At 35.7% G+C, this 25,264-nt stretch overlaps 1 protein-coding gene and 1 long non-coding RNA gene across 3 annotated transcripts in view; one reads left to right on the top strand and one right to left on the bottom strand.

Annotated features, from left to right (window-relative positions):
• VWC2L (von Willebrand factor C domain containing 2 like) overlaps positions 1-25,264 on the top strand; it is a 155,527-nt gene that overhangs the window by 16,353 nt on the left and 113,910 nt on the right. Inside the window, exon 3 of the mRNA XM_072812781.1 lies at positions 9,419-9,548. Within this exon, the coding sequence (XP_072668882.1) occupies positions 9,419-9,548 (130 nt within the window). The remainder of the gene's footprint in view (positions 1-9,418; positions 9,549-25,264) is intronic.
• LOC140625496 (uncharacterized) overlaps positions 24,344-25,264 on the bottom strand; it is a 161,958-nt gene continuing 161,037 nt past the window's right edge. For both annotated transcript variants that reach the window (XR_012024830.1, XR_012024831.1), the window contains exon 3: positions 24,344-24,482. This is a non-coding gene — a long non-coding RNA (uncharacterized lncRNA). The remainder of the gene's footprint in view (positions 24,483-25,264) is intronic.

Below are 25,264 nucleotides of genomic sequence, written 5' to 3'. Positions count from 1 at the left end.
GGGGATAGCACTAGCCTTTCTTCTTTCTTTTCTTTCCTTTTCTTTCCTTTTCTTTTCTTTCTTTCTTTCTTCTTTCTTTCCCTTTCTTTCTTTCTTTCTTTCTTTCTTTCTTTCTTTCTTTCTTTCTTTCTTTCAGAGAGAAAAAGGGAAAAAAGAGAGCAAGAAAGTGAGCAGAGGAAGGGAGAGAATCAGGGTATGGAGCCTGACGTAGGGCACAATCCCACCACCCTGAGACTATGACCTGAGTCAAAATCAAGAGTCAGACACTCAACCAACTAAGTCATTCAGGTGCCCCAGCACTAGCCATTCTTATACACAGTTTCAAAGTTGTGACTGCTTCTGCTGTGTCTTGCACAAAAGAAATACAAACCAAAGTCAAAGGACTAATCAAGACATTACTTGGTCAAGATTTTTTTTTAATTAAAATATACTTTCATATTATTGCCCATAAGCCATCTCAACATATTTTTTGGATTGAGGTAAGCTATGACTTATGCCATCAAATAATGAAATACAAAATTCAGAAGGAAATTGCTGTTTGGACTTAAAATTGGAAATTAATATATTTTAATATTAGCAGTTATAAAGCACTTCACTGTATTTTTAATTACTGCCTCTTTGTAATATGTAAAAGTGCGATGTTGCCAGCAAGTGGAAAAGGAAGAAAAGATTTCAACCTTTAGTAAATTTTTGCCCAGAGAAATTCCAAGACAGTGGCAAAGCGATACTTCTGAACTAGTAATCTGATCGGTACTCCTAATACAAATGGATTTGGTTATGCCAGGCCTAAGACTTTCACCTCCTATACTCTGAAGAGCCCTGAGTTCGGTGACATCCTTGCAAGGCACTTCCTTTCAATGTTTCTCATAGAATATGACTGGTCCTATTTGCCTCTTAACATGATTCTCTCAGGCTGTAGAATTCTAACGGTGATGAATTCTCCCCCACGCACACATGGCCCTGTTTTATTGCTACTGTAGATGACTGGCTTTTAACTGCTATCAACAATCTGTTCTTTTCAGTGTCGACAGGAAAGTTTTGGAGCTATACAGTTGCTCATTTTTTTCCTATTGCATAAATAGGTGATAAGTAGAGCATCCTTAGCATGGAGATATACAGGCTCTAGTCAAAATATTCTGTTCATTGTCAAGGGCTTTTTTTGTACCAAAGCCAAAAGTCACTCCAGCTTATCAGTGAAGGATTAAAGGCTTCTGCTTTCCTAGGCTATTCACACAAGGATAGGTGTGACACTTTATCAAAATCTTTACTTCATTGTGAATGCTCTAGCCTTCGTCTATACCTTTGGGTTCTCCTTTGAAGATTGTAGAGAATGCTAAAACATCCTTTCTTTTTTTTCTTAAATACATACTGATATTTCCTTAATAAGTATATTATGTTTATTTAAAAGAAATACATTTGTGACTGCAACTAAAGAAACATATTTTTGCTTACATTCTCCTTATCTATAGTTTATTTTTCTGTATGCTATTCTTATTTCAGAAGAAGCTGTATTTTATTGTCATGAAATTCTTTGAAAATATTCAGAAAAAAATGGTTCTCCATAACATCGGTTTATTAAAATAGACAGTATATAATTGTAAAGTTGCCTGCTATTTAAAAATAAGCCAAAATATGTTTAAATAGTTTAGGAAAAAATATTTTTTAAAGATATATTTACTTGGGGGAGGGGGGCAGAAGGAGAAAGAAACTTAAGCAGACCCTGTGCTGAGCGTGGAGCCTGAAGCAGGGCTCAATCTCACAACCCTGAGATCATGATCTGAGCCATATTTAAGAGTCGGATACGTAACTGATCACCATTCATATGCCCCTAGGAAAATATATTTTTAAAGAAAAAATAATTAATATGATGTCACTGTTGTGTTGGAACTATAATGGTAAATTTCAAGACTGAGTGAAATTTTTGAACTTAATAATAATTTTAGACTGGGTATTTCAACTGCTTTGCAATATCCTTGTGTTTTACATTAGGGTCAGAATAAATGTAAATAAAAATAGAAAGACTGGAGCACCTGGGTGGCTCAGTGGTTGAGCATCTGTGTTTGGCTCAGGTTGTAATCCCGGTGTCCCGAGATCGAGTCCCACATGAGGCTCCCCACAGGGAAGGAGCCTGTTTCTCCCTCTCCCTATGTCTCTGCCTCTCTCTATGTCTCTCATGAATAAATAAAATAAATAAATAGTTATTTTTGTAAAAAATCATTTGTTTTACAAAGTCAAAATTTTTTCCATGGATATCTTAGCTCCTCTTCTAGATTGGCATTTATTAAGGGCAGGCTAAATATGTAGTTTATCTTGGTATACTTTATATACTTTATCCTATATATAATACACAATTAATAAATAGACTTAATAAATAACTTTTAAATTCATATATCTTTTTTTCTGAATTTGAGCTTATTATACCTACATGGGCAAAGGTACATGTACTCTTTACAATCACCTGGCTAAAAATGTTTGTTTTCAAGAAACATAAAGTGGTATTTGACAGACATCTGAGAAATAATATTGCAGAATGTATTATCAAAATACCAACTCTCAGACGAAGCCAGAACACCTATTATTTAACTTGTTACTCAAATGAGAACATCATACACATTTGCTGACAGATTATAAAAAAAAATCTATTGCATCTGGTTTTCTGTTTGCTTCAGTAGTATTAAAATTCTTAAAGAAATTCTAGCTCTGTTCATAATTTGATAAGACTTACAACCTCAGTGTTTCAAATGTGCTCTAATCAATAGGGCAGATCACTGAAGAGATCACTACAGTCCCATTTGATGCAGGACACTGAGAAGCATTTTAATCAGTGATACAATGGGTTTTCTTTCAGAGGACTGTGAATTTTGTTTAAAATCCATTGGCTCTATTGATTATTAGGTGACATCTGCCGCATGCAAATTACTGGTTACAGGAGTGGCAGTGGATGCTAAATACTCTTGTACTCTGTAATTTAATGTATATTTTAATGAAGTGAACAGTGAGATTCCTGACAGGCATCAGCAACTTTGAAATAGTCTTCCAAATTTCTCATACAGTTTGAAAGTAATGAGATTTGTTCCATAAAGTGATAAAATTTATGCCATAAATTATCTCTAAAAGAAGAGTGCATCTTAAAGCAGTATATTTTCCTTGGTAGAGATCAAATTTTAAATAGTTGTTTAATGGGAAGTTTTTAGAAAAGCAATCCGAGCTATATTCTCTTTGAGAATTTTTGCCAAAATTATCAATGAAATGGAGCACCATATGGTTTGTGAAGCCTAATATCACTTGGTCAGAAGGAAAGCCATTGATACAGTAGTCAGTGTGCTAAAACTTGGCCCTTAGAATATATCCCATCCATGCATGCATCCATTGCTTCAGCCTTCAACAATGGTCATGAAAGGCTTTCTAGGAATCAAGCTTTATTCCTCAGAATATTCAGGATGTGTTTCCTTGGACTTTGTAATCTAACTTATCCCTTAGGAAATTGGACTTGTTTAAAATCAGGAATGTTGTGTTTTGTTTGCCTGAAAAAATAATTTACAATATACTAAAATCATTTTGTTTAAGAAGCAACCGTTAAACTTAACAAACAGTATAAAATAAAACTAGCTTTTTCTCAGACCTTTTAGGGATTCCCCTGCATATATTCTTACCCTAAATTTAGTTATCATGGTATCTGCTAGTGCAGTAAGTCTGTAATTATCTACTGCAAGGAAGTTTAGTCAATGGAGTGCTTGAAGATTGACTTAACTAGTGATCCACACAGTGGATATTGTGAATTTCAAATTGCCTTTAGAGAGTTTATGCTCACTGTCATAATATTGGAACCTAAATACTTATTTCATGACTCAGTCAGAAACCTTTCCCCACAAAGTGTCCTTTATAATATTTAAATAAAATGCAAATATCTTACTGAATCAGAATCCTACCCCCATGCATGATAAGCATAGATGAAACTGCCCAGAGGTATGGCTTAACAAACCAGAAAACAGTGCGTAAAGGACTATGTACATGTTAACAAATATTTACTGTCTATTATGGGCTAAAATATCTTCAAGGTGCTGAGAGTACAACAATGGCAATACGCTACAAGAAGCTTATAATTCATAGGGAAGGCAGATAAAAATAAACAAACATGTAATCAAACCTGTAAGATAATATCATGCACTGATGAGAACTCTGAATGGGCAATGTGATGGAGAGAGACTAAGGAAAGATATTCAGGGAAGGCCTTCCTGGAGAAAGGGCATTTGACTTGATATCTAGATGTTGAGACATCAAGAAAAAAAAATGAGTTTGTTGCTTTTCTTTTCTTTTCCCTGGATGATTTATAATTGACATTTTCACCACTCACAATTAGTCTTTATCTAGAGGCTTCTAATAACAATTTTTCTTCAATGTATTTCTGACATTAACTAATTAATTAATTCTTTTGGTACGCAAATCTTCCCCCACCCTACAACAAACAAAGTTCTATAAAACTTTATTGCAACCACCTCTGTAATCAGATTCCACTTTCAAGAAAAATAACCTACATATTCCTTTAAATCTAGTCTTATGCTATAGTCTGACATTATACTTGAAATTTTTTCAGAAATCCATCAATAAGTATGCAAGTGATTAATAATAATAATAATAATAGTATTATAATATCTCTTACACAGTTTATGTGCTTCACAATAACTCAGTGAGATTGGTAATACTGTCATTCCCATGTTATAGATTAAGAAACTAAGGCACAGAATGGTTATCTAATTTTCCCAAGATTCACACCTAGTGAGAAAGGATCTGAGACTAGAACTCAAGTATTGAGGCTACAGAGAAATGTCTTCTAACCAGAATATCACAGCCACCCAAACAAAGCCACTAAATGAAATATTTTTTTCTAATTTTCCTAATGCAGAGTTTCTCAGCTTGTAAGAATACTGTAACCTTAAACTTCACCAAATTAAAATAGGAAAGTGAACATTCCTATGCTCTTGTCACTTTGAGGTTTTAATTTGGGTAACAAATCAGGTAGGCTGTGACTATTTCCTTATGGACTCTATAAGGAAATGCCAGGAATGGCCTCCACATAAATAATGATGCCACAAGTATTGTTATATAGACCAAACATCTAGGCTTTCCTCGATATGGAAAATAAATCTCAGCATACTCAGAGCACATAATAAACATGTATTTTCTACAAACATTTAAAGAATTCTCTGCAACCGGTCTGCAATAACATGTCCTCATAATCCTATGTCAAGTCAGTGATGACTACATTTGCTTCCAAGTTCTTACAAAGAGCATTTTTGGCAATTTTTCTGGAGTTACTCAGTTATTCTAATAAGCTAAGTTACTAGATCTCAAGCTATGTTCTCCATTTTAAAAAAACATGAAGCATTCTGTTGTTTCTGGGGTTCTAGTACCTCCCCTCAAATTCTCTAAGAATCAAATTTCTCAAAAATCACAGACAGTGGCATTGGGATTTCAGCTTCAGGGTCTTCAGAAGTTAACCACTGAAAAAATGATGTCTATTGTCATACTTCCATTCTGATACTAAGGAGATTCTTAGTCACCTAAACCAGTATTTAAAAAAGAATCCCCTTTTATTCTATTAATTACAAAATATTTATATAAAATAACATATAATAATATTTATATAAATAATACTTATATAAAATATATATATTAAATAGGAAACCCCTTTGAAATTTGGGGGCAGCTGGGAGAGCATTTGGATTTGCCATGCAAATATATTCAGCAATAGCAGGAACTACAGATAAAATGCATGGTTTCTACTTAAACAGAGTGCCACATTCGATATTCAAAGCCCCTATGCAGAAGGTGTACAGATTCCTAACAGACATAACATACTCAGATTATCTAATACATAACATGAATACATTTGACCTCTAATCTTAATTCCAATTAAAATTTATATAAAGGTAAATACAGTGTGAATACTACTTTATTTTCCAAAGCTCTCACAGAAATGAAATGTTCTGTGAGATTTCTTAGGAACAGATCTTTCTTGTATAAGATTTTCGGGTGGTGTCATTTAATCATCTTACTTACCAAATCTCTAGCTGACAAAAGCCATGTACTAGTTGTAATTTCACATGCTTTTCTAAAAAAAAGCGAGTAAGGATCATTTTTTTCCAAGTACTTGTTTCAGTGTTCTCTGTTCCTCTAAGGATAGCTTTATTGTTTAATCTTTGGTTTTACAGGGACATTTTCAGATTTAATCTATAGTTTTCACATTGAAAAGCCTGATAAAAAGGAATTTTGCAACCAGCTCAGTCTTAAGATGTAAAGATTATTCAAAGTGCCAGACCTTTCAGTTTGAGGCTGCAAGGGGGGAAGGATTTTTAAACTGAACTTAATGTCAAGGTAGCACATTGCTCACTCCCAGGGACTTCTGAGCTGCTTATGCAATGTCTTTTTCAGAAGTGCAGGAGAAAGCAGGGGCAGTGGAGGAAGTCAAGCTGGGCAAGAAATCACTGGTATCTGAGCTCCTATAGGCAAAGTCCTGATAAGGCTGGAGAGGAGAGAAGGCCCTTTCGTGTAAGGTCAATGGGTTAAATTTGACTGAGTGTTCAGAGCAGAGCTGGGGCACACATGGAGATTGAGAAGAAATGGACTGAAACAGATTTGGGAAGAAAAATTTAATGAAAACAAAAGAGGAAATGACATGTGTCTGACAAGAGATTCTGGGCCAGGAAGGGTGTGGCATATGAGTAAAGTCAAGGTCAGGAATGGACTCATGGACAATGTCACTCTGGCTGGAGTGATTTTCTTACTTTTCGAATTTATGTTTCTCATTCACAATCCCTTCAAAAATCAGGTGAATTTTTATCACCAAGTCTTGTAGTCCTAGCTCTTCCTCAGAATAATTCTCAGAATTCCAGAGCACACACATCCAGTCTCCAATGGCTTCACACAGATGCCCCTGGGTCTCTACTGGGCCATTATCTGTTAGTGCTTCCCTCAGATATCCATGAGTGTAGTTATCAAGCTAAAGAAGCCAACACTTCCAAGAACGTGAGCCTCATGGCAGCCTAACTTCAACCTACTAGAGTTTCCTTACTAATTTACATTTGCAGAAGGTTAAAAAGCACTATGGCTCCATAATAATCTCTTTATGCTCTAAATACCCTAGTGAAATTCTCTTTCTTAGCAGAAGTACATATCTTCTATAAATCAATTATTCAGCTCCCAATGGCTATTCCTCTGGATCTGGCCTGCATGGAGAAGGGTACAAAGAACTGGAAAATGAACTATACCAGTGGGAGTACACAAAATAGTGATTCTTGCTATCACTGGCACTACAGTGTAGCAGGTATGGTGCCTGGGTTCAAATCCTGCCTCTGCCCCTTACTGCCTACAGGATTGGGGAAGTTATCGACCCTCTCTCAGCCTATGTCCTCATCTGTGGGATGGAGATAACATATATTCCTTCATAGGGTTATTATGAGAAATAAGTCGATATAGGTAAATTGCTTGGCATGATATCCAGTAGTTAATCATGGCCGAAAACATTGTTTGAATCAGAATGGTGTCTTTAGAGTCTGTGTTGGGATTCTAACAGTCCAATAAATCTCTCTCAAAGGCCACAGTTACTTAGAGGTAAACATTTTGCTTTGGAAAATTTAGGTGCTCTTTGGGATTTTTAATGCCAGAATCAGTCCACCAGAGTTGTACAGATCAGCCTCTTCTTCAGCAAAAAAGGAACCAGCAAGAACAAAGAGTCACAGCTGTGGAAGAGCAGGGTGTGGAAACGAGATTGGTGGCTCCCACTTTTTCTCATATTAGCAAGAAATGCTGGCCAAGTCCTCACTGTACTTCAGAAGGCAATGTAAAAGTACTTCTTTGCAATTTATCAAAGAAAGGGGGACACCTCACCTTCTGACCATCTTGCTTGGAGATTTAAAGTATCACAATGGAGTTTACAAAATAAGGAACAGCAGAGCAGCAAATAATGTGCTGGGGTATCAAATCTTTTCCTTAATTTACTGAGATTATTTAGTAGGGTAGCTTCAGGAAAATCTCAGCTCTTGAGATGATCCAACAGATTCCTTTGAGATACTTAACCCATCTTATCACACAGTAAAGAGCTTAACTGTGACCTTCAATAAACGTATTGACCATGTTAAGAAATAGCAATACTTTTTCTACAGATTCTGTGTCTAATTCTCTTACTCTTACTAAATTTGAAGGTAAAATAACTGAAAACTAGACTTTCATTCTTCAAGCAGCAGGCAAAGGTAAAATTAATTTGAAAATAATTAGTTGAAAGATTTTTCACGCCCACAAACTTCCTGAGTCAAGAAGCATTGGTATTACCCAAATGGTCAGGTTCAAGAGGAAGCAATAGCTGACATGGACAGTAGCCACTGAGACAAAGGCAGAGAACTTTCATTAACACAATTTGCAAGTGAGAAGCTATGGCCCTGTGGCACGAGAGGCAGAATTTTCTTGGAACAGATGGCATGACTTGAAAAATGCAGACCTGTATAACTTCTGAGATCTCCAAGTTTTTATCTCAGAATTCCAAGCCTCTGTTTCTTGAGAAAGGAGACCCAGAACTTTTAAACACCTCTGTGGAAAAAGTCACAGAGGGGTCACTGCTTGAGATGATTTGTGGTATAGGCAGTTTCTAGAAAAGAAACAGAATATCTCAAACTCACTCTTGGCTGGTAAGTACTGTCGAGACAAAAATTGTTTTCTGCCTTTTTTCCCTCTCTAAATGAATCACTTTTCAATTCCATCTTTAGAGTCTTTGACTCTTAAATAGTGGGTTTTTAAGTCAATCGATTTTAGTTCATTCATAAAAGCAAGCCAGAAAGATGAAAGATATTCACTAAATCTTTCAAGAGGCAGTACCTGGGAGTTTGGATCCCAAATGCAATCTCTTCTAAAATTCATATTGAAAAAAAAAATGCCATTTAGAGTCTAGGTTAGCTTGGAAGAGTTCCTACAGAGGGTAAGGATGTCCATTTACCATTTTATTTTTTCTCAGTAATCCTTTTCTTTCTTAGGAGAAAAAGTGGCAAATGGCAAAAACTTATTTCACATGTTCCAGTATCATTCCTGTTTGCCAGAGGAAGGCAGAGCAATCAGTGCATCTGGAAACCAAACCAGGAGGTGACATATTAGTTGTCCAAACATTTCTTTGGAAAGTAGAAACATAAGTCATAGGAAGAGTCATCCTGGAGTGCTCCAGTTGCTCATAGCAACCTGAGCTGCACAAGGCAACCACTTTGGCTTGGATTTCCAGGTTGCTTTCCATTGGGGAAGAATGCTCATACACATGGTAAATGAAGTTCATGCAGTAAAGCCGATATAAGCACTGATGTTTTATCTTCTGACAGCATATGAATGTGCAAGCATTAAGTTATAGGAGAAAAGGGGCTAATTTTAGATTTGTTCCTAGCCCTCTCCATGTGAATGGTGTCGCTGTGAGCCCAGCAATGAAGTTCACTGTGTTGTAGCAGACTGCGCAGTTCCTGAATGTGTCAACCCAGTCTATGAACCAGAACAATGTTGTCCTGTCTGCAAAAATGGTAAGACCATACTGCATTAGCTTTCAAAGAGGGGTTAGTGCAAAATACAAATATTTCACCACTGCCCATTCAATGCAAGAGCCCTCTCAGATCTGCCTGTGGTTCTTCAATGTGGCCATCACAAATTTATATCTTTTTCCCACCTTAACATGAAAATGAACCAGCAATGGGTGCATCACGAAGCTTTCCATCTGGGGATTTAGAGCTCTCATAAGCTGACTTTGTTGTGATCCCTATTATTTATTTTTGATTTATAGGGAGGATATTGGAAAGAACACAGAACCACCTTTCTGTAATGACTTAATTTCACTCTTGTGGAGGCTATGAAGCAGTTCACATCATTTCATAGTGCATAACCCAGGAGAGAGAGTAGGGTAAATGCCAGGTATTTTGCTTTGGGCATAGAGAAAACTTTAGATTTAAAGTTAAATTATCAAAGAAATATAAAATTCAATTATTGATGCACTTAAGTTGAAGGAAGAAAGACTAGAGGATTTAGGGCTTCTATTCTAGGTTTTTATTACCCTGGAATCTTTCTCTCACAGGAATTAAACAGAGGAGAACTTGACTTATAAGATTCTGGGTTCCCTTTTGGCTTTTATGGAATGGAGAGGTTGAAATGCCTACAGTATGCTGATCACTCAAAGTGATGCCATAGAGAAGACAATGCAGTGCCATAGACATAGACCCAAGACAGCATATCGCAAGCTAGTATCATGCTCTTCCTACTGGTCAAGTATTACCAAAAAATTAAGCTCCACTAGGTAACATTCCACAAATACTCCCTCCTATCATTAATATCTGCTTGGAAAAGTGGTTCGAGCTCTTAATTAAGCTAAGTCACTCTAATCCTGAATCCCTGTGCCTTTCCTTGAGTTAGCAGGTGCTCATCTTCCTCTATCACTCACATCTTTTTTTTTTTTTTGGTCCTGTATTTGCCATTGTATTAATTCATCTGCTAATCTTCTTCTTTATAGAATTATAATTAGAAAAAAAAGAGGTATCAGTTTATTTAAAGAAAAAACAGCAACTAGAACTAGTTTTTATAATAATTTTTGTGTTTTAGTGTCTTCCAAAGGTCTTAGGAAGATCACTTATGACATTTTTGCAGGCACAGTTTTACTATTTCTGATCATATGAGCCCACTGAGTTGAATATTAAACTGCTAACCTGCCTTCTCTTTTTATTCTTATTCCTCTCATCCAACTGACCTGTGTCATAGTGACCATCTTTTCTGACTTAGAAGGTGGAAATAAATATCGTCCTGAAGTCCTAACCTATCTAACATATGTAAAGGTATACAATTTAAGACTTTATATTTTTTAGAGGATTTTGAAGAAACTGGAAAAGTTACAGGGAAGAACAATAAGATGATTTAATGGTTGAAAGATAGGACCTATGAGGACAGACTCAAGGAGTTAGCATAATTTGTCCTGGAGAAGAGAAGGCTCAAGGGAGACCTAACTGTCATAAAGTATATGAATGGTTAGTCTAAAGTGGAAGAGGACCTGTTATTTTTCATTTTCTCCAAGGACAGAAAGAAGAAAAAATCAGCTACCTAATCAATCTTTAAAAATAGGATTGACAAGTCTTTGACTGAAGACTTTTTTTTTTCCAGAAGCAACTGTCTAAACAGGTTCTTGAGGATCCTCTCTTCCCCAGGTGTCCCTGATTGGCTTTTATTTCACATTTATGGTAAACAAAATTATGCTTATAGTTAAAAACCCTCATCTGGACATATTTAGAATACTCGTAGAATTAAAGCATACGAGACCATATATTTAAAACACAGGGTTTACACACGCACTACTACATCATCCTAGCTACCCCACACCAAAGCCTGTAATATATCCAGAGTTAATGTCTACATCAAATGTCAAATCATTCACTATCGACTAGTCACCTTTAATTTGATACCATCCAAGATTATTCTACTTCTCTCCAGGCACCAGAGTAGAAACTTAACTTCAAATGAAACCTTTCTATAAAAACATCATATAATAATGAATGGGCTTTAATTGTTCACTTAATTAGTCACCCATTATATCCCTGAAGCACATGTTAAGAGAACAAGATAAGTTAGGTTTTCCAGAATTTAGTTCATGGCACACTACAGTTTCTGTTCCTTTTTGTCATTTTCAAGCAAACTTTTTTTCATTTTTTAATAAAGGAAATGAATCTGAATTAGACTTAGTAGAAAGACAAACTCTGATTATAACATTATGACATGTTATCTTTATCATTAAATGACACTAGTCACTTGTGCTCAAAAATTGAAGCATAATCATTGTCAAAGAAAAGCATATTAAGGATCACTGAAGAATCCTTATGACCACCAAAGATATTGGTACTTTCACGGAGAGAACAGACTGCGCCCCGTCCTGCTTGCTCTCTTCCTAAGCCTAGCCCAGAAAACAGAAACAGATGACCCATGTTTGGAAAAGCAGGGATGGGGCGGGGAAGGAAGGGGTACATGTTTATTATGACAGAATGCAACTAGACCAATTTCTTAAATTTCTAACACATGGTAAGTCTTTTTCGTTCTATACAACAAGATTAGTTTGCCCATTATCATGTAGACTCTTAAAGTATGCCACTAATTTCTTAGATTAAAAAAAAGATAAAAATCTACCCTATGGATTCAAGGTGCAGGCAATCAGTCTTACTTTGTAAACAGTCCTATAACATTTTCTACATTTCTTAAATCTTCATAAATGTTGAACATTTTTAGTTTGCATAAATGCTGATTATCTTGGCTGCCGAATACTTTGCTTTTGCATACTAACATCAATTTCTCTGCCTTCCTGAATTATAACTTGCCAAGAGCAAGAGGCTTTCAAGATATAAAACAAAAGTTTAAAATGATAGAATCTATCGCACCTGACCTTAAAACTCAAATTCAGCTAATATAAAAATCTTCATTCTCAGCTTAAGCAAGAGCAAACAAAACAAGAAAATGTGAGTGATTGGGCACACACACAGTAAGAGGAGAAAGAGGAAGGTACTTTTTTTTTTATTTGGCTAGGACTGGGGGGAATTGACAAAGGAATTTATTGGGTTGGGTTTTTTTGTTTGTTTGGTTTTGGTTTTTAAAATACTATTAAGCCTTTGCTTCTCCCTCCTCTATATCTCTACAATAGCTAGCAATTCAAATGCCTTCTTGAAAAATATGACATTTCCTGACTGCGCATCTTTCCCCAAGATTGTTACTTTGCCCTATCTTTCAGCCCAAGTCCTTTCTATGTGAATGAATGAATATTCTTTATGGTATTCTATCTTTATATTTTTTTAAAAATTAAAGTAGCACAGCATAGAAAACAGTCTAGGTTGGAGCATCATATCAAAATTTTGAATATTAGGTAAATGATTATACATTTTATTAATATTTGTTCATTAGAGCATCCAAATAACTAGCTACATTTTTTACCTTTGATCAGCCAATATGTCAGCAAGTTCCATATTTTCAGTGGCATATATAGTCAAAAATTAGTCAAAATATAGTCAGTCAGTATTAATGGTTCTGAAGGAAGAGTCTCACTTTGCCAAAAATTGGAAAAGACAGGAAGGACCCACAAAATCCTCCAAACACACTGAGTGAGAAGTTTCCATATCCTTTATAGTTAAACTGCAGGCGCTATTCAAATGTTTAATTCCTTTTCCCTTATTCTCTCCTGGTTTAGTAGTGATACAAATAAGGCAAGAAATAGACCAGCCAAAAGAGAAAAATGGAAACAAAGACAATGGATGGGCAGTGAACAAATAAGAGAGGGGATGTTAGAAGCATCCACTTACTTTAGAAGTGCCTGGGAGCAAACATATGACACATATAATTGTTAGTATCTCTAATATACAATGAGCCCCGTTTAATAAATGAGAGAAAAACAACTCTATAGGGAAGGGAATGGGTGAAGAGTATATAAAGGAAATTCACAGAAGAAAACCAAATGTCTTATACATATATGAAAATATGCTTACCCTCACAAGGGACCAGGGACATAAAAATTTTTTAAATGAGATACTAATATTGTACTCATAATAACTTGGAATTGATAATACCCCAAATCAGCAAAGATATTTTAAAAAGGGGTGAGAAAATATTGAAACAATGTTTAAGAAGGGTACTTTCCATCAAAAGTTTCATGTAACTTGAAATCAGCAATCCCTCCTCTTGCACTTTCCCCCACATTCATATACTATATTTTTACTACATTTTAAGAGCAAACCGGTGGGAGAAAACAGTGTTCCTTCAACGGACTAATGAAATATATTGCAACCTTTAAAAAGACCTTAGTGGCACTTTTTTTTTTTTTTTTTTTTTTACTGCTGTGTAAAATAAGCAAGGAGTACACACTACGTATTCTTTTATGTATAACATACTAACGTATGTTCTATATAACACATACATTTTAAGGGATATATACTTAAAACATTTTAACTATTGTACAATTTTAAGTAGACATTAAAATTTGTATGTATGTATATAGGAAAAGAGCTAGGTAGATACACAATAGAACACTAGTAATGATCCAATGGTTGCTTTTAGAGAAAAGTGAAAAGGTAAAGGGGGAGGGAAACAAGAGCTAATCTATTTAAAATATTAAACCCTAAAAGATTGATCATAATGAAAACAAAGAAAAGTATACAAACAGGCAGCTCACAAAGTAGAAATGTTCAAAAAATATAAAAAACTATTCAGCTTAATAAGTCAGATTTTTAAAAATTTTTTTAAACCCTTCCTTGTTTTTGTATGGGGCAAAAGGGAAGTTTTGGAAGAATACACACCAAATTTTTATAGTGATCCAACGATCAAAATAGAAACTAAGAATATGGGCAGCCCCAGTGGCCCAGCGGTTTAGCGCTGCCTTCAGCCTAGGACCTGATCCTGGAGACCTGGGATTGAGTCCCACGTCTGGCTCCCTGCATGGAGCCTACTTCTTCCTCTGCCTCTCTCTGTGTTGGTCATGAATACATAAAAAAAGAAAAAAAAATCTTAAAAAGAAAAAAAAAGGAAACTAAGAATAGAAGTACAAAGGTAGGACCCAGATGTTTTATTTCATAAGCCTCTTTACCGGATGAATTTTTTTAAAAAAACTATTTTATTTTCATAATTTAAAAGGCTGTATCAAACCTTTAAATAAAAGATAATTCTAATGTTAATTAAACTCTTCCAGAGGAGAGACAAGAACAAAATTTTCTTTTCCTTTTTCTGGAGTATCATACTGATACAAACCAAAGAATACAAACAAAATAATAAGTGGGGGGGGGGCAACTGTAGTTATAATTAGTGATAGGGAACTAATAAAATACAAAATTCCTAATCTGAAACCCTTGGGTTGTGGATTTTACAAAGAGAATGAATTTCAGATATCATATAGTGCATTACATGGCCAGTGGGTTTGGGGCAGTATTCTTCAAACACATGGACATTTCTCCAACAAGATGTATGATAATCCTTCTGAGAATGAATATAGAGTAGCACACCATCTGAAATCAAAATTTTCAGAGACCATGGGAATGGGATTGCACATTTGTGTTAGCAAAAATAATCTAGAAAAGGATTAGGATAATTAAGCATCCTGATCAAGTGGAAGTTTACAAAGAGAGTTCGATATTAGGAAATACATCAATATAACTTATTCTATTTCCAAAACGATAATATTATTTATATATATAAAGATATTAGATCCAAATCAGCAAAATCTATTAAAACTCTTGATAAAATAAGACTGAGTGGATACTTTTTGTATGATAACGTATATCTACCTCAGTCCAAAAGAACAGAACTATGCTTAATAGGTTACTAAAGGCATTCTCAATAAAGTCAGGAAAAAGACAAAGATGCTCACTATTATTTAAAGTTTCAGGTAGAGAGTGGATATGAACTAGCTAACAGAATTAGAAAAGGAATAATTTGGAAGAAATCAATTGGGAAGGAGGAGATACAACTGTTACTATTTGCACATAATATGAATGTATACTTGAAAACCCAAAATAGACTGAAAACGACTATAAAGACAATTTAGTAAGATAGCAGTATACAAAATGAATATACAGGTCTCTCTCTCTGCACACACACACACACACACACACACACACACGAAATAGATGTATTAGTAAAGTGAAATTATGGCACTAGTATATGATGCTAAGACATTAATGAAATGTAATAAAGAGTTCATAGACCTGGGATTCCCTGGGTGGCTCAGTGGTTTAGCGCCTGCCTTTGGCCCCGGGGTGAGATCCTGGAGACCTGGGATCGAGTCCCATGTCAGGCTCCCCGCATGGAGCCTGCTTCTCCCTCTGCCTGTGTCTCTGCCTCTCTCTGTGTGTCTTTCATGAATGAATAAATAAATAAAATATTAAAAAAAAGAGTTCATAGACCTAGCAACACGTGGAAATTTGGTATATGACAGATAAATTAGCATTTTGAATCAATGGGGCAAAGGTAATTTGTAAAAGAAATGACGTCGGAACAACTGGATAGTTGTCTGAAAGAAGTAATTTTAAATTTCTACCTTATAACTCAGGTAATTTTTCAATTCAACAAAGATTTAAATATAAACCTTTTTTCCAAAACAGTACAAGAAGAGAACCTGGACCATTTGATTTGTAATCTTGAAGTGGCTATTTTTTAAAAGCAAACAAAAATCTCCATGCAGCAAAACAAAAACAAAACACCGCTGTAAAAAAAATAAAAATATAAAAATATTTTAATTATAGATTATACTCTTATATCCCAAAGGGTTAATCTCACTTATATATAAAGAGCTCTTTGAAATTGGTAGGGGAAGAAAGACCTACAATTCTACTTTAAAAATGGGCAAAGAATTTCAAAAGTCATTCCACAAAAAACAAGTTTCCAAAACATGTGAAAAATTGCTCAAACCAATTCTAGAAAAAAATCCAAATGAAAATTTGATAGTTTTTCTTTTTAACTTACATATTGGCACAAATCCTAAAATTTAAGAACCCACTTTATTGTTGGTACTGTGAAAAAACAGGCAAGCTCTCCTATTTTGGTGGATTTATGAAGTGGCACAAACCCTATGGAAGGAAGCTTGACAATATGTATCAAAATTATAGTATATGTATCTTTTACTCAGCAATTCTATTTACAGATGCTTGAAATGCCAAATGAGGAAGCAGTGTTATTCATTTCCTGTGTTGTATTTCAAGTTTTAAGATAATTAAAATTGATTAGAATATTTGTAGAAATAACTATAGATTTAAATTTTCTTTTTAACATGTTATTAGTTGACAATTTAAAAAAGAGCTTATTTCCTCCTGTAAATACTCATTGAGGCATTTGTATTGAATTACAATTTAATTAGCTTCCATTTACCTTTCATTTATTTTTTTCATATCATGCAATGCATTTTTAAACTTTAGTTTCACTGGTTCAGAATTGTAAAAGTAAATCTATTTAGTATCAACAGATTATAGACTACTTTTAATGTGAAAAACACTAACATTAAATAACTATTAATCTTTGGAGGATATCTATACATACAGTTTAAAAAAATCACAAAACCTTACTAAGAATTATTCAAAAAAACACTAGATAAAGAAATAAACCAAATTTCTAAATGTGAAAACTCAAATTTGTTAAGTTGCCATTTCTCTAATGACAAATTAAACGAAAATCTTATCAAATTTCTTATATGATGTAATTTTTTTTGTAAGTTGACAAAACTTGGAAAATTTAAGTACAAAAAAATAATGTACTTGATAAGATTGGGCAATTCAGCCAACCAGATATATTAAACCAATGTATAAAGATAAAATAATTTTAAACAGTATAAAAATAGGAAAAAATAAACAGATAAATAGACTAGAAAATTATAAATTAGCCCACAATTTAGTATACAGTTGACACCCAAGTATCTGGAGAAAGAATATATTATTCCAAAAATAGTTGTTTTAAAGGTTAATCATTTTTAAGTGAAATTATATTCCTGGCTTACCCATTATAGAAAAGTAAGTTTCAGTTGGATTAAAGATCTAAATGCTGGGATCCCTGCGTGGCTCAGCCGTTTAGCACCTGCCTTTGGCCCAGGGTGTGATCCTGGAGACCCAGGATCGAGTCCCACATCAGGCTCCCTGCATGGAGCCTGCTTCTGCCTCTGCCTGTGTCTCTGCTTCTCTCTCTCTCCCTCTCTGTCTCTCTCATGAATAAATAAATAAAATCTTTTTTAAAAAATCTAAATGCTAAAAAAATGATACCATAAAGGAATTTTTATAATAATGTAAACATTAACTTATTATCAGGATAAGGATGATCTTCCTAAACATAAAACTCCAAAAATATCTATAACAGGAATGACTTAAATGCAAATTAGATCACATAATTTTATCCATAAATTTCTTCATAAACTAAAAGAAGATAATATCCAGTTTGAGGAAGGTAAAATGCAACAGGCATTCCCGGGCCTTACTAGTGAGAGTGTAAACTGATATATCCTCCCTGAAGGGAAATGAAAGTGTTCAGGACTTTGATCCATCAGTGTCACGTCTAGAAGGCGTCAAAAAGAAATAATCAGACAAGCATATAAAGATGTGTATATAGAGCTATTATTTAATCATTAATAAAAGCAAAATTTGGAAAACCTGAAACCTAAAATTCAACAATAAATAGGGTTTAAAAAACCGTAATATAGGGCAGCTTGGTGGCTCAGCAGTTTAGTGCCCTCTTCGGCCCAGGGCCTGATCCTGGAGACCTGGGATCGAGTCCCATGTCAGGCTCCCTGCATGGAGCCTGCTTCTCCCTCTGCCTGTGTCTCTGCCTCTCTCTCTCTGTGTCTCTCATGAATAAAAATAAAATCTTTAAAAAAAAAAGTATATCTACATAGACTGATTACTAAGAAAATATTACAAATAATATCATAGAAAAAAATAAGGACATTTCCCACACACACAAAAACATCTGTTCAGAGTATATTATTGCATTAAACCATGGGCCAGAAGTCAATGCAAATATGACCCCATTTTTGTTAAAAAGAAAATATACATATAGAAAAAACCAGGAGGAAATACTTCAAAGCGTTAATGGTACTTAACTCCATGGAGTAGGATAATAGAGGATTTCTACTTTCTTCCCTTTGCTGACCTATATTTTTTTTACATCTCCTACAACAAACATGTATTATCTCTGTGATTTACAATTACTGTTTAACACAGAAAATAGACAAATTCTTTAAAAAGATCATGTACAATCCTTTCTATTTTTATAATTTATTAATAATCGATGATGTATAACTTATTAGAAATGGCATTATGATTCCTTGTTGTAAATTTGTACTCCATAAATTAATTAGCTAATGATTCTACCATTGACCTTCAACTCCTGCAACTATGACATTCTTCATAAAGCATTTGGAAAACCATCACCCACTTTATGCATCTATGAGGGGCAATTGCTAAAATATTCACTAAAGTATTAGGGCAATTGCTTAAATATACCATTTACATTTTCATGAAGCTATTTCCTAAGATCAGCCTTTTAAGTCTGAAAGTTGGATGCAAGTCTTTCACCTTCATTTGATATTTTCTCACTTCCCCTTAGATAGACAATTAGTAACAAGTGAAACATACATAAAACAAACACCCAGAAGGTGAAAAATTTTCTGGCCATTGCACATATTCATTTGCTACAGAGCCCCTGAAATAGTTCATGATGAAAGCACAACCCATGAAAGGCAGTTTTAAAGTCTGCATTTCATTGACTCTATAACTGAAGGTCAGAATTATCATATTGGTATAAAGTAGATGTCAAAACATAGTAATTATAAATAGCTATTTTAATGAGCCACAAACAATAATTTCCCATTGCTTTCATAAAGATTCCTCTGAAATATGAAGGAAAATATTTATATTTACGTTGTCTTAAACCAACAGGATTCCCTCTTAATTCATCAGCAAATTAAATCTCAAAAGCATTATTTTATAATGTTGACACAATGAAAATTAATGCAACATTTATTTCCTGCTAATCACTTCTCTTCTTTAATCATCAGGGATACCCAGCCCTTCAGAAAACGAAGGAAGGCCAACTCATTCAGAAGCATGAACTTTTTCTCTGTGTTTTCTCCTCATCATATAGGAAATTCTTAGGGACTATTTTTTTCCCCCAACATTTGGAATGTTGAGTCTGGTCATCCCACAAAGCACACACTTGCTTAGGGAGTCACATGCACATCTTCGAGTGCCATGGGTACGGTGCAGCACACCACCCCATGGGGTACCTGAGATACTGGAGGAAGGGTGATGAACACGCACGCACACACTGAATATCTTGTTCCTAAACATTCGTATCACCTCAAAGATAATCTGGCTCAAACCTAGTAGTTTCACAGAGTGTTGAATATATCTTCCAGAACTGACTGTGCATTTGCTATTCTTAACCCCACTTTCTCTCTTATTCTTGAGCTTCTCTTCAATTATGTTTCTATAGACTATTACTGACTTCTAGGATTGTATATAATAATCTCTAATTAAGATGCCTCTATGAACTAGGGATGACAGTAAAAGGGCAATTGGGATCACTGACAGGTTCCATGGGAGTTGGATTTGATTCTAGGAGTAATTAAGTAGGTGTAGGTTCTGGTGGTGAAGCCAAGGCATTTAGTCATGCCAAGATTCATGAACTCCCAGAAATAATCTTACCTCCCTAAGGAAGGTTTAAGTCATTAGCCATGGGAGAGCTTCACAGAGGGTACAATAGAACTGCTCATCTCAGGTTTGTTGAACCCCTAGTCCACAATGACCCTTGAACCCTTCCTCATAAGGCTCATATATCCACGTAGCTCTGAGAGGCATCCAGAGACTAATAGGTGACTGCCGACCATGAAGGCACAAATTAAGGTACAGCATCTGGCTTCCTCCAAACCTCCTCTCTGATGCAGATACATTATGAAGTAGTACTTCTTCCTCTCATGTCAACACTAGCATGTAGAAGCTCAGGCTTTTCAGAGAAGCCCAGAGCAAGCTGTGTCCCACCGCCTTCCCCCCTCACTAAATAGCGTCAATGTTGCACAGTCAGATAAAAATAAAACAAAGGTGCAATTTAAATAGTATCCCTCGACCTTTGTTTGTACTTGAATGTCTTCAGAAGCACTTGGGCAGGATAAAGCTGAAGGGCCTCTGGGAAGATAGGACTCTCTGTCCCAGAAGTTTCAGAGGACTGGAGCAAGAAGAGTCTCTAACAGACTTACGCCTGAGGCATGGATTCCAGATTTCCTTTCTTACGGAAGGAAATCTCTTGGGCCTTCCACATCCCATGTCATTAGTGAAGAAGAGACCAAAACTCTGGGTTACCCATCTGCCAGACTCTGCTCTGCATCTGGTTCTGGGAGCTACACTGTAACACTCAATCCATCCCTTCCCATTCCTGTTCCCTGCATTTTCATTCTCCATCTATATAGTATACATCTTACTTTTTGAGTTGCTTGTCCCCACCTCCTCACACGAGTATAACTTCCACACAGGCAATGATTTTTGTTTTGTTTGCTGTTGTATCCCCCACTACCTACAACATGTAGTAGGTATGCATCTATGGTTTTGAACTGAGTAAACCCCCATATTGTGCCTTGGGAAAAATTAAAATTAAATAAGACATTTTATTATTTGAGTTAATTTAAATGCAGCTACTTCTGAAAAGTATTAGTCTTCCATTTCACAAGAGTTTTCCTATGAAGAGTCTAGGATGCGTTGCATGACGGGAAGGAAGATGCTTATCAGAAGTTTTCTTTCCTACGTTCTAACTTTGTTTTAGTTTACCACTAATATTATTAGTACATATATCAGCAAGAGGCACATTGAAGTGATCTAGTAGGGACAGGCTGATTGCCAGGGGAAACCATGTCCAGCTTGCTATTTTACTGCTTTATCATCTTGCCAGGGCCACCTAAAGCTTCTCTTTCTTAAGAACTGGCCATATGTAACAAATGGGTCACTTTAGTGCAAAATTAATAAAACACTTTAGTCAATATTATCCTTAATGATATGTTTTATCTAACAATAGGGATTGGACTTTTTAATGATTAAAGAAGCTATGAGCGTTGACCGAATATGTGATTTGTCAGTCTTTGGTAAAAACTACTGCGCTTAATGTGAAGACAGGAAACAAATTCAGAAAATGTGACTTGATCCGGGGGCAGAGGGAGAAAACCTGTTTGCAGGGGATCATATTTAACTCTAGAAATCAGACTGTGCAACTGGAAACAAAATCAAAGAAGGGTTTACACAGGGACAAAGGCAACTCGCTAACTAATGCCTTTTCCAGCATATAGCGACCAGGACACTTGCTGAGGCAGGAAGCCCTTGCAGTAAGACCTCTGATATTTAAATGTAGCTCTGAGCTGCTTCAAATCAATCTATCAGAAATGTTAAACCTCTTTTGAAACATATTTATGGTTGGATGCCCCTCAATTGAGAAAAGGGAAATGGGAAGTTCCTGCATGCATACTTATTTTGCTTACATGAGCTTCATTTGTATAAGGTGATGACACAGAGCAGCCATAAACGCTGCTGCTTGTCAGGGTAGATAACCAGCCAACCCTGAGTCCTCCCTTCCTTTCACCCGTCACTTTTATGTGTGCTGCAGAAAGGTCCATAAAGCAACACACCCATCTTCTGGAAGGCTAAGCTCAGTTAGTTTCCAACATCATTAAATAACGAAATGGTTGGCAGTGTCGTATCCAAATCTTGAAAGCCTGCCTCACTCCCAACTTTCTGTGTTAGGATTTAAAATAGGAGCAAGCTGTAGGCACTAGGGACTGAGGTCATGTGATTAAGGTGTGGCATTCTTGGTGTCGGCCTGCTCTTGACCCATCTGCTTTGACTTGATGGTTTCTTTAAGAGTGGGGACAGATGACAATGAAACGCAACACAGTAGGAAAGCTGCAGTAGAAGAGAGCATGCAAGCCTTTCAAGCCAGAATTCCTGCAGGTTGAGGGTAAAAAACCACAACAACAAACTTAATTGGTTTCTGTTTTAGCTCCCAAGAAATGCAATAGTGAGGTTCCTGAGCTTAGCGAAGCAATCAGCCCCCCATGCAGTGTCATCTGAAATGTACCCCCCTTCCAGCCTGCCAAAGCCCGTATCCACATACACACACATTCCTAAACACTTTGATGCTCATGATGTCTTTCATTTCTAAAACTGATATCACTAAAAATTTGAGGAAAATAGCTGGGAGGAACACCAGGTATTAATGACACCAATTAAGTTACATGTGTTTTCTTAGGCTTATCAGACAACTAAGTCACCAAACACTGGCCTAATGAGTTTAAATGTAGGGAAGAGGAAAGCTGGGATAGCCAGGAGGCAGTGGGAAGACCCTGGACCAGAGAGAGAAGGCCTTGGACAGGTACCTGATGGATAAGTGAGGGAACAATGAGTCCCAGAAGAGTGAAATAAAAGGAGATGTCTGCTGATGGTACATGCTGAGGGAAATACTTGTCTTTTTCATATATTCTCTCAATAAGTGGTCTAATAATGATAGTTAATCTACCAAGAGTAACACTAGCTTTTATTAAATCTTCATACATTCTAGGTGCCTTGCAGATATTAACACATTTCATCTTTACAATATCCCATAAAGAGGTAACAATAACAATTGCGGGATCGCTGGGTGGCGCAGCGGTTTAGCGCCTGTCTTTGGCCCAGGGCGGGATCCTGGAGACCCGGGATCGAATCCCACATCGGGCTCCCGGTGCATGGAGCCTGCTCCTCCCTCTGCCTGTGTCTCTGCCTCTCTCTCTGTGTGACTAACATAAATAAATAAAAATTTAAAAAAAACAAAAAAACAAAAAAAAAACAATAACAATTGCTTATTTTCAAAGGAGCAAACTGAGACTAAATAAATTAGCCTCAGACAACAGCTGGGATTTGAACCCTGTTCCATTAAACTTCAAAGCCAGTAGTGTTTAGGCAATAGTTCTCAAAGTAGCAACCCGCCTCCATCCCGCCCCCACCCTGGGCCAGCAACATTACCATTATCTGGGAACTAGTTAGAAATGCAATTTTCTGAACCCACCCCAAAACTACAGAATTAGAAATTCTGGGAGTAGGACCTGGTATTCTGTATCTAAATCAGCCTTCCAGGTAATTCTGAACCTCAAAGCCTGAGACCCATATATATCTTCCCAGGTGTCTGTTAGAGAGTCTGTTCTCTTTCAAAAGAAGGATGGGTGGGAGGAAGGTAAAAGCTGAAATAATTACCAGCCATGTCATCTGAGATAATGTTATACCAGGACAAGAAATACAACAAGGCTTAATTAAAGGGAAGGGTCAGACCACAAAATACCCTGTAGTTAAAGTGCAGCCACTTACAGGTTCGCAAGGATCTAGGAATGGTAAATCCCAATATGGACAAAGGCAGATCCCCCAGGGATTAGAAATGACACAGGTGGGAGATACCATAGAGGTGATGGAGGTGATATTCAGGTCAAGATTGAGCAGACCTAAAGGTCGTAATAACAAAGGTTACATTCAAAAGGTTTTCAAAGGCAGCAATAATCACTAGAGAAGGCAAAATAAGGAAAGGAACAATATGGACATAATATATGGATAATTCATTCTTCATTCATCATGTTAGTCTTTACTCATGTGTATGAAGAAGTGATTGTTTCAAGTGAATTATTCTTTCCATAGTTATATGGTGACTATTAACATTTTACAAGCCATAATTATATTTGAGACTATTTTAATCTTTCTAAACAGCTGTACTGAGGTCTGACATGAAATGAACTCTACACTTTTAAAATATATAGTTCACCGTTTTGACGTATGCATACCTGTGAAGCCATTACTGTAGTCGAGAAAGGACCCATGTCTGTCACTCCCAAAACTTTCCTTGTGTCCCCCCGTACTTCTTCCTGGCTCTTCTCTGCCGCACCCCAAACCAGGCAATCTCTGTTCTGCTTTCAGTAATGACTGAAATTAATACATAAATTTGCATTTCTTAGAACCTTGTATAAATGGAATAACTCAGTATGTACCTTCTTTTGCTTGAATTCTTTCATTCGGCATAATTATTCTGAATTCATCCATATTGTAGTACTTATCAATAGTTTACTCCTTTTTTCATTATTGAAAAGTACTCCATGGGATAGTTATACCACAGTTTTATCTATCCATTCACTTCTTGATGAACATTGGGATTGTTTCCAGTGTTTGACTATTATAAATAAAACTATAAACATCCTTAACCAAGTTTTTTTATGGATATAGACTTAATTTTCTATTGCTAAAATATCTATATGTAGAATGTTGGATGCATAGGTAGGTGCATATTTCACTTTTTTTTTTTAATGCCAAACTTTCAGGGTGGCTGTATTATTTTTCAAATTCCCATCAAAAATGTATATCAAAAATGCCAGTTACTCAACATCCTCACCAGTTCTTGGGATCATCAATCCTGTTTAATTTTAGCTACTCTAATAGAAGTGTATTATTATTTCATTATGGTGCTAAATTGCATTTTCCTAATGACTATCAACCTAATGTTGAACGTCTTTTCATATGCTAATTTCCATTTGTATATATTTTTAAAGGGGATATCTGGTTAAATCACTTGCCCATTTTCTTTTTCTTTTTTTTTTTTTTTAATTAGGTTGTTTTGTATTATTAAGTTTGGAGAGTTTTGTGTAAATTCTAGAGACAAGTCCTTTATTGGACATAGGCTTTGCAAATATTTCTCCCAGTCTGTGCTGTAT

Source organism: Canis lupus, chromosome 36 (assembly GCF_048164855.1).
Source record: "Canis lupus baileyi chromosome 36, mCanLup2.hap1, whole genome shotgun sequence".
Taxonomy (NCBI): Eukaryota; Metazoa; Chordata; class Mammalia; order Carnivora; family Canidae; genus Canis; species Canis lupus.
This window is presented reverse-complemented; position numbering and strand designations above follow the sequence as displayed.